Source organism: Anneissia japonica, unplaced genomic scaffold (assembly GCF_011630105.1).
Source record: "Anneissia japonica isolate Jap-2015-1 unplaced genomic scaffold, ASM1163010v1 scaffold4446_len648930_cov198, whole genome shotgun sequence".
Lineage (NCBI taxonomy): Eukaryota > Metazoa > Echinodermata > Crinoidea > Comatulida > Comatulidae > Anneissia > Anneissia japonica.
The window spans coordinates 89838-100731 of NW_022683639.1; the positions used below are offsets into that span (position 1 = coordinate 89838).

General features: G+C 31.9%; 1 protein-coding gene across 7 annotated transcripts in view; it reads right to left on the bottom strand.

Annotated features, from left to right (window-relative positions):
- LOC117100290 (kinesin-like protein KIF1A) overlaps positions 1 to 10783 on the bottom strand; it is a 45264-nt gene extending 34481 nt beyond the window's left edge. For 6 of the 7 annotated variants that reach the window (XM_033239982.1, XM_033239970.1, XM_033239950.1 and 3 more), the window contains exons 1-8: positions 10684 to 10783; positions 9805 to 10055; positions 8888 to 9077; positions 7849 to 7914; positions 4139 to 4162; positions 1549 to 1706; positions 841 to 1057; positions 291 to 446 (exon numbers count right to left, since the gene is read on the bottom strand). In XM_033239982.1, the coding sequence (XP_033095873.1) occupies positions 291 to 446; positions 841 to 1057; positions 1549 to 1706; positions 4139 to 4162; positions 7849 to 7914; positions 8888 to 9077; positions 9805 to 10055; positions 10684 to 10728 (1107 nt within the window). In that variant the 5' untranslated portion in view covers positions 10729 to 10783. The remainder of the gene's footprint in view (positions 1 to 290; positions 447 to 840; positions 1058 to 1548; positions 1707 to 4138; positions 4163 to 7848; positions 7915 to 8887; positions 9078 to 9804; positions 10056 to 10683) is intronic. The other variant, XM_033239956.1, reaches the window with a different exon arrangement.
- Positions 10784 to 10894: the final 111 nt, after the last annotated feature.

Below are 10894 nucleotides of genomic sequence, written 5' to 3' on the forward strand. Positions count from 1 at the left end.
GTGTTGCTGTTGGTTCACTTCAAATTTCATAGTTTTAAAAGCAGTATCCCACTTATGACAACGTCAAGTCAATGACTGCCAAATGTCTTGAAAAAAATGGCTATTTGTACCAGTACCAGTACTGCTGGTATTTCTACTGAAAGTTCTAGTTGAATTGGTTGAATTAATTTCATGATATTCAAATTTATATAGAGACAACCACCATCTGTTTATTATACAGTTCACAGTTGAATTTAAACATGCAGAGAAAAAAATTATATTTATGTAACTTGATGACAAGAAATAATTACATTTTTCGGTGAGAAAACTCCCACAGTATTGCCGTCTTCTCTGATTGCAACTCCCATCTCAGCGAGCATCTCTTCCCGTTGATGCCTTATAGCTTCTGTTTTCCGTAACTTCTCTTCCCACGTCTCATTCAATTCTGCTATCAATTTCTCATTAGCCTAACATTCAGAAAAGAAATAATAACAAAATACAATTAAACAAAATGACACAATAAAAAAAAAGTATTTTGTTTTCCAACAAAATACCGATCTTGGTAGGATATAACTATGTGGAGAACTTGTAAGTGGCATGCTGAGCTCTATTACACGCAATTTTGAAAAACAGTGGTGTTGTGTTATTGTGATGATGATAGTGATGATGGTTACGATGATGATGATGATGATGATGATGATGATGAAGATGATGATAATGAAGATGATGCTGATGATGAAATATTGGCAAATGAACCTCAACAGTCAAAAATATACAGATACAACACTATAGGAATCCCACATATTTTGTTCATGTTTCCATTTTGGGAAAAATCAGATTTGGAAATTTCCCCTAACTGACCTTTAACCTTTCTACTGCTTCTTGCTCCATTACTGTTGACATTTTGCGTTCACCAAGGTTTGAACTCATAACATTCAGATTGTCAATCATAATGCCTTCTGCTCTAAGTAGATCTCGTAGTCGGTTGACCTCATCTTTGAGGTCACGTATAAGCTTGGCGTTCGGATCCTCATTAATAACAGCCTTGCACATAATGCTCTTGGCTCTATCAGCATACCTATATGGTGGAATTATGATCTCATTTTTACCAGTTTTATATTTTTTAACTTTACAATTTGTACCTTCATTAAGATGAACAAAAGGTGCACGTTAGTCAGCTGTAAAGCAACATAAATGGTTACAGAACTCGGGATCAATTGCATGCATTGATTTCCGGCTTTCATCCATGAAGTAGGCTGTACAAATGGGATAGAAAACAGCCACAACCTACATTATTTCACATTGACCTTTAGTTTATTAGAAAATTGTTTATTAATGGTTGTTTATTCATGTAGACTAGTTGCTTCAGTTACTACATTTTAATACTTTTGTTTTTACTAACTCCCTCATTATCTCTATTAGATGTTAATCTAACCCATTTCTAGTTTCCTGATGAAGTCTACTGCATGGATAAATGCATACAGATATTTTTAAAAGATTTTTTTTTTGCAATACATAACTAGATACATTATCTTAATAATTTAATTTATTACTTTTCAAAAGGCCTACCTGAGTGTGCTAAGTGTTTCATCATAATTAATGTCAGCTGGGCTCAGAGCTGCTATCATAGCTGTTTTGGAATTGCCTCCTAAGTTCTCCTTCAATAACCATGTCAGAACTGAGTCACGGTATGGTATAAAATCTGTCTTCTTTTTCTTTTTACTCGACTGGAAAGATTAATGAAATTATCAAATATAATTAAAAATGAATATGTTAATTATATTACTAAAATAAAACTTGAATTGAATTACACTGAATAAATCCAAACAAATCCAATTTAATTCACCCCAATGGTCATAAATTTCATTCCATTTATATATGGAAAAAAAAAGTTTTTCTTTAAATTTCCATTCCAAATTTTATGTGATGTATTATACATTGGCTATATACAGTAATATGTTTATATCAAACCTCAACCATCCCCTGACTACCTGAATTTTATTCATTGATTTCCAATTACCATTTGATCATCTCACTTTCTGAGAAAGTATTATTTATGTAGAAGTAATCATTGTGCTGTTTTGTAATTTCTCCACTAACAGTGTGTGTGTGTTTGTGTGAAATTAAAAGCAGGTATACCTAAGATGTCAGAAAACATTCATACTCTTTATCTTAATACATTTTTTTCACTTTCTCAACATAAAAAAAATTAACATTTTCCCACGCATTAAATAATTTGATGTTTTTTTTATCAACATAAGGAAGTTTACATCAACATGTTGCAGTTCAGTGAAGTGTAACTGAGCTTATTAGCAAAATACATCAAGAACTAAGTCTCTTAAAATCAGATTCATTAACATAGAATGCACTTGGGAATCAACTAATTGGCTTCCTTGATTAAGCTATACACGAGGCATTATTAACGGCTGTATCATCAGATTTGTCTGCAAATGTATGAACTTGGAGCTTCAGCTGATTTTGATGCTAATGTGTATGAATATTGCATTTGGTTTATTGACTTTCAACCATTAACAAACAAAATCAAAATTAATTATCAACAGAATAAATATCCAGGTCAAAATGACACAGATTGTAGAATGCTGTGATTTGTCAAAATGACAAGATGGGAGATTGAAGAAATTATTTATTAAACTATTGAAAACCAGATGAAACTATTTACCATCTAAGGTGGAGTATTGCTTACATTTGTAATTTAAATTTGTGTTGTAATATCTGTCCATAAAATGTATTAATATAAAATGAACAAAAAATAATTAAAATATTTCATTTCATTTTGCACAGTCATTAACTCAACACATTGGACAGTACCCATACATAGTCAAAAACAATATTAATGGTATTAATAATAATGGTACTAATAATAAAAATAAAATAATGATAATAGCTATATACTCCAAACATCATGTAATCTAAACCAAATATGATAATTGTGTACATTATTAATATGGCTTTCTATTTCAACTTCTAACATACATTAATATCAAGTATAGTCCATATGAGAACTAGATGCATTAGTGATCAAATATCAAATCTCCAGTGGGTTGAATTTACATGCGTTAGAAACATTGGGGATGAATATGCAACATTGAGAACAACATGCACACATACTGTATATATAGGGAACAAGAAGGTTTTTATATCATCACTGACATTACAATTTACACAATCAAATATACTGTATCTAATACTTTACTATTGAGTGCCCACTAACTAACATTCAGGACAGTAATGATGATGGAGACAGTGTTGAGTATAGAAACAAAAAGATGATGATAATGATAATATTGTTTAAACGCTTGCATGGCCAAGTAATATATATTAATGCTTGCAGTATACCACGTAGACAGTTCTGAAAAAAACTGTTGTTGGTTGAGAATGTCTCAACATTTTGATTGAGTTTGCTTCAATTGTCTTCAGGAGAATAATATAATAATATAATACATGATATTATGATATGATGATGATGATGATGATGATGTTGATGATGTAGATGATGAAAATGATGATGAAGCTGGTAAATCTGTTAATGATTTAGTCGGTGATGTAAGATCAATGAAAATTAAATTAAATTAAATTTAATTATTTATATGATGAAAATAATAATTACAATGATGATAATGATGACCATGATGACAACATAAAGAGATGGTAATGATGATGATGATGATGATGGTGAAACTATTGATGTGATGATTATTAAAAAGGAAGATGAAGACAACAACAATAATGGTTATGATACAGACAATCATATAGGTAAATACACCAACACAACTATACAGTATAAATAATATTTGTTTACACCACATCTTAACATCCACATGATATAAATACAGAAGACAGAGGAAAAACAACAAGAGGAAACAAACTCAAACTAAGATATATAATAGATATAGACTTACATAAACACAGCAAAAAAAGTTGTCAGGTTATAAAAACAGGTGCAATAACTTTTCTAGGAACTAGTCGTGTATGGGAACATGACGTAGGAAATAAATAACCTTTTTAACTTACTATATTTTTCCATTCACTTTGGGACTAGATACGTTGAAAAATAGAGGAAATAAATTGTTGGAATATCTTATTAAACAATATTAAATATACTATTTTAAATAGAAAATATATAACCTCTTTAACTTACTATATTTTTCCATTCACTTTGGGACTAGATACGTTTAAAAAAATAGAGGAAATAAATTGTTGGAATGTCTTATTAAACAATAATAAATATACTAATTTTTAGATGGAAAATATATTTTACAGAAAAATTATGATAATGACTTCACAGATCTTACAGTAACACAGTTCGTTCTTAACATAAAAACACATTATAATTCTGTATCAATTACCTATTACTTATCTGTATAAAATTAGATTAGATAGACGCAAAATGATGCGGTACGCACCGGCAGTGTTAATGATTAGATTATAGTGCTAATCATTGTTTACAATGAACCAATCAGCCCAGATACAAACAACTTAGCTGTCGCCGTGTGATGTCATCATTCATTATGGTAACAAGATCAAATTATTATCTCTTTTCTACAAAAACCAATTTGGAGAAACTGCAATCAATGTTCGTGACTTAAGATGCAGTCAATGTTGCTTTTAATTAAAATTAATTAATTCCAGGGGGAGTTAGTCAGGTTCCAAGGAGTTAATTACAAATAACAAGTACAGGATTGAGTATACATATTTTAAATATTCTTTTGTGCACATGTCTTTAATTCTTAGAAACTTTATTAAATCATTTATTTCTAATAAACATTCATGATTCCTATGAATCTGCGAATAAATAATAAGGGATTAAAGCATTATAAACTACTATTATTAAATTAAATTAAACTATGTAGTGATTACTGTATCAATAATAAAAAATCGGATAAAAACCATTCTGGGCAATTAGCACACAGACAAAAACCACCCACAATGGACTATACCATTGTTTAAGTGGGGTAGGCAGTGGGGTAATATTAACGTTCAATTAACAAATTTTTTATAATGAAAATTAAAGTAAATTTAAATATGTAATGTGGATGGTTATAGAGTATTAGTGTTACGTAACGATACCACGTGATACTACGCCGTTGTTACCGTAGCAAAAGAGGTAAAGGTAAAGTTACAAGAATAAACTATAACTTGCAGCGTCATTGTGCGTGGGCGTGTTAAGTGACTACCTAGCAGCCGTAAAGAGGCGCTTCTTGGTAGATACATGTTCACATCATTCCACAACAACAGGGGCTGAAATGAACCATAACATCGGGGTAACCCCCTACTCTTCCGAAAGATGCAATGGGTTCTTTAAAGTGCACATGAGCCAGATGTATACAGTGGACCTCCATTTTAAGTCCTTATCCGAGAAGGTTCTACCAACCGAACCATGGGCAAGGAGCGACTGGAACCAGCGCCGATGTTAAGGCTGTAGCTAGCGGCGCCCCTGCCTCACCGCTCAGCCACTCGACTCGCCTGCGCTCAACCAGACGCCATTTTCGCCACTAACAAACCATTGATCCCAATATCTAACATAATTATTAAGATGTTGTATCTTACTTTTTCTTTGTAAATTTTAATTGATGATTAAATGTGTATTCAATAACTAATATAATGCAAGCTTTTGTGTTTTTAGTACATTTTGATAGTAAAATATTAGATTTTAAAATGCCTATTCCACAAAGCTTATGCAGCTATTCATGCATAATGAACGGTAACCTACGTCTGTTGACAACAGAGAGCGCCACGTGGCATTGTGACGACACGACTGTGGTACTCTACTGCCTGTGGTGGTTTTTGTCCTACATTCCAATAATTGTACTGTAAAAAATAACACTGAACAAAAGATGTATTGTGATACATGTCCAAATGTTTACTATATTATTTTCTGTTTTACATTTTTTTTAAAAGTAATAATTAATCTGATTGTAAATGCCTTCAATACATGCCATGACTATCTTTAATGTATAACAATAAGGAAATGCTTATTTGCTTTCTTTAGATTCGAAACTGATTGTATTTATTTTACAGAATTTCATAACTTATTTCTAACCGAAGATGTTTATATGAATGTGAGTTACATGGAAGCTTAAGTGTTGACATTAATGGTTATGTTGACCTCTGAACCTTCTGTGAAGGACGTAACATGCTTCCCATAGCTGTAAAGTTTTTAATACTGTACTGCAAAGCCTTCACCCAGCTATATGTCTATGACAAGTAATCTTCAGGTTCATACATACTCATCCTGAACACAATCCCCTTCACCTGAACGATTTGCATTTCCCTCCAAGGAGATCATAATGACTCCTTTCATGCAAAATACAATCACCAACAATCCTTTCAACATTTTCTAGTATCATCTATCACCCAGAAAAATTGCTATAATTTATTATAGTTATTGAACTTACTGTATCATTCTGAATGCACAAGTAAAAGGCTGAACAAAGACCTTGGCCATGATCGAATGTTTGCTAGCTTTTTATGCTAATTACGTGCACGATGGGAAGATTTTACCTCTTATAAATATCAGCAATTTTTAATATTTTTTCTCTTGGCAGAATAAATTCTTATGATATGCATTAGTAGCTAAATAAATCAATTGAAAGTAAAACTCTGTAGCTTCTTCACTTTAGCTGAGTGAAGGAATTTAATTTTACAAATGAAACAATGCGTAGAAAAGGCAGAAATAAAAAGGAGCTCAGTAGTAAATTCTCCACGTTTACTGCTGCTGTATTTCATCTTAATGTAACGTTTTTTATGTATTTTGTATAAAAATTTGATTTCTCTTGTACATATAAATAATTTTTGTTTGCTTATAATAATTATAGATTTTCGTTTTCGGTACTGTGTTTTGTGATTTTATATGTTTGCCAGTTTTTGATTGCATTTCCTTCTTTTATGTTGGACAATAAATTATTTCAGTATTCAGTATAATTAAAACTCAAAGGATGTAAAAAAACTGAGCATAATTCTTCCTCCTTAGCTGATTTTATTTATAGGTGGTAATCACTTTAATGCTTCCTAATATTACTTACTGTAGTTTTGAAACATTTTCTCAATTTTTTCATTTGAATTATTAAAATTAGTATCTAATATCAAAATTATACTACCACTAAAAATTTGTTGGAAACAATCTAGTAACAGCATCAATAGCATTTTCATTATATAAAATTAAAGTATGAAAATCAATATCATATAATTATTTAGTAGCACTAGTAAAGAATAATAAATGTATAAACAAAATCTACTGAAAAAAGTCTTGGCAATGTTTTAACATTAGGAGAGACTTTTTTATATCTTCTTTTGCGAACTAATTTTTTTAAAGGTTGTCAGAAGAGGGCAGAAAAAAAATAAAAATAAAATTTGGTTTTCTCATTTTAGCAAAATGATTTTGCCAAAACCACCTAGGTAAATGAGAAAATAAAAATAAAATTTTATTAATGAATTAAATAGTGTAGTAATGAAATTGATGAATGCTTTAAATTTATTTCAGGAAGAAATATATATATATCTTAATTTTTTATTGGTTTTGGTATCCTGGTTAGACTAGGTTTAGTTATATGTGACCTGAAGCCCTAAATACCAAACTGGTAGCCGAATATTCTTACAAAGAATAGCTAACAATAATAATAATAAATATAAAATTTTATTTTTTATGAAATTTCCATTTTTTGGTAGCAGAGGGTGCACTAATTGGCCAACAATAAAATTTTATTTTTTTTCAAAATCAATTATTGGCGGTCGGCGGTTTCGCTGAACAAAGATATAAAAAAATACTCGCCTTAGAGTAAGAAAATAAAAAATGAAAGATGAATATTAAAAAATGTCTGTTAAGATATTTATAATCTATTTCAAACTCACCACATCTGCCAATGCTGATATAACTTTTCCAAGCGTAGTAAGCGACTTGTTTATATTAGCCCCTTCCTACAAAAAAATGAATGGAATAAATATTACAATAAATACCTTTTTATACTAGGAAATGTTGTTTGAATAAGAGCCAAACTGAAGCCTCCAAAATGTTTCATGAGCTGCTAAATTTTGGTACATATACTCTATACCTGCTAACTTTGATGCTGTCTGATGACAAAAAAAATTAATTTGTATAAAGTGCCTATATATATATATACATACTGTATATAGATATATATATAATATGTGTATATATATATATATATATATATAGAAAATAATGAAACAACTTCAGTAGTAGACTTTAAGAACACTGATTTATTATAAACTCGGATATTTCCGCCACTCCTGTGGCCTTCATCAGCGAGAATAAGGAAAACCTCATGAATCAATATAATATAGGCTGTCTTATCAAAAAAGAATAAAGGTGACAGAGAGCAAATGAGAAATACTTATAAAACTGTAAAATGATTGGTCTATTTATATTTATATACATATATATATATATATATAGCTACAGTATGTAAAAATCATGAAATAGAGTGCCCTCTATGGTTTTTTTTAAAATTGTAGTGGTGGAACTGCTTCCGATTACAGTCATCAGTTGGTATAGCTTTGTTGAAAGAAATTTATATGGCCTATATTCCCATTTTAATGACGAATTTACTTTATTTTTATAAATTTTAGGGTATATCAGCCTAAACATTTTTTTATAAAATTTTTATGATGCGCGAGATAATAAAATGTAGGCATGAGATGTAAAAAGTGGATGCTCATGCGTGAGACTCGCGCATTATGCGTGACAGTTGACAGGTGTAATACTTCCAGAGAGCTTAGTATGTATTCTCGAGTGTGATGTAAAACGCAGCATTGGAACTGCAGTATAAGGTAATCTATAATTGCTCCATATTATCACACATTTGGCACAGAAAATTGTATATTTGAAAATGTTGAATTAAAAGTTATTACTAAGTTTAACTCTACTGACCTTCAACCTCGTGCCCTTTGCTCCTGTTGCATCTGCCCGTTCACTTCCCGCCAGGTCTACAAGACTGATCTTGCTGACTTTTTCTGTGGTGAGGTCCGTTTGTCTGTCATGCCTTTTTTGCGTAAATATGATTGTGAATACTGCGTGGGAACGACTACTTGTCTCATTCATGTTCGTTGAAGCAACAGTTCTATAAACAAGACAGATGGGATTGATAATATCTAACGCTCCCACATTACAGGATTAAAACATCCTAAAAGGGTTACTTAAATTTTTATATTTGAAGGGAGGAGGGATTAAGCAGCCATAATATGTGTCCAGGTAGTTTGAGCAGACACTACATTTTGCAGTATCATAACATAAGTTCATAACTTAGAGTTGGAGTGGAGTGGAGTTGAATAGCTCAGTGGTTAAGATGCTTGACTTCTGATCAGGGTCCTGGGTTCAATTCCTGTCACAGCAGGACTTTTTCTCACGACCAAAACAACTCCACTCCCTAAGCCTCATAAAGAGACTTAGTTTATAAAGCATCATTCCATCCTGTAAGTGGCAAGTGTACTTGCTGTTGGATGTGAAGGAAATAAAAAAAAAAACAAAAAAAAAACATTTTAACTGCTTAATAGGTAGGTTTCTGTAGGTTTGAAGTGGCTACTATCTTTTTGACAATAACAACTAAGTGTAAAGTCAGGCACTCACTGGGCACGATGGTCATTGGCCGACGTGATTCTATAAAGAATGCAATGCAATGACGCGTGTGCAGCGGATCGCTTTTAATGACGATCCGTTCAGACTGCTACCGACAATCAGCAGACGGCGTTGCGCTTTCTATCGCTCAGAGGGAGCGGATTTGGATTCGTAGTACGACCATCGTACGATGCATTGAGTGTCCGGCTTAAGAACCGACAGGTTCCAGTTACCTTGCTTTGTTTCCTTCGTTGATTAGATCTGATATATCGTGATACGACATGACGGCCAGTTTTGACAAATCTTCCACATAAGGCCCGAGTAGGGGATGCTCGCGTACACGCAAGTTCTTATTATTCTTAGGGTTCAAGAGATCACGCACACGTTCGCAGTAGATCTCCATGTAACTGACCTCCACAGAATAGGTCGTATTTGAGTTGATATTTGTGTTGTCGCCTATTCGGTTGAATAAGTCTTCACATAACTGGCAGGAAAAAAAAAATATTGAAAAAGTAATTATACTGCTGCATAATTCTGCAGAATCTATCAAGTTGATCTTAATGAAAGTATACAAAGAGACATTATTACTAATAAATTTTCCTAGAAAAATTACTATATAAATTAGCTGCGTTAGCTAGTATGTTTGTCCCCAAGTCCCCTAAGGGTAATAATTTCACAGCTGTCACAATGTAACATACAAATGAAATGAGTACAGTAGCACCTTCTTTAATGTAATATGTTCAGGATCATATTGGCTTATACTTGGAACTAACATTAATATTTTGATTCTTGTATTTGCAAACACGTTAATTATCATGAGACATTGATGCTATTCCCAATGGTTCTGCTACACCAAGGTTATTATGTGCTGCCCCCAGGGCCTGAGGTTTGCTCCGTGAAATATGTATGTAAAGTTAAGCAGAATCCAAATTGTATTTATGCATAACCAGAAACACTAACTGTGGGAGGGGGGTCACATAGAAGGTTGCACACCTTCAATGACTGTTACTGTCTCTAGTAATAAAGTTATTTGGCATAAAGCGCTAAATGCCAACACTTATATTACATCATTTTCTTAGTAATATTTTTCATTTATCTATTGTCATACTGACCATTGGGATTACGCCCTCTTGTGTTGGCTCCTGTTTGCCCATCATAGTGTAGGACTTGCCCGATCCAGTCTGCCCATATGCAAATATGCACACATTGTATCTGAAAGGAAACAGATAAGAATTTAGTATTAAAACAATTCAGAAAACAAATATTTTTGAATATATAAAACAAATAAAAATCAATATATATATATATATATATATATATATA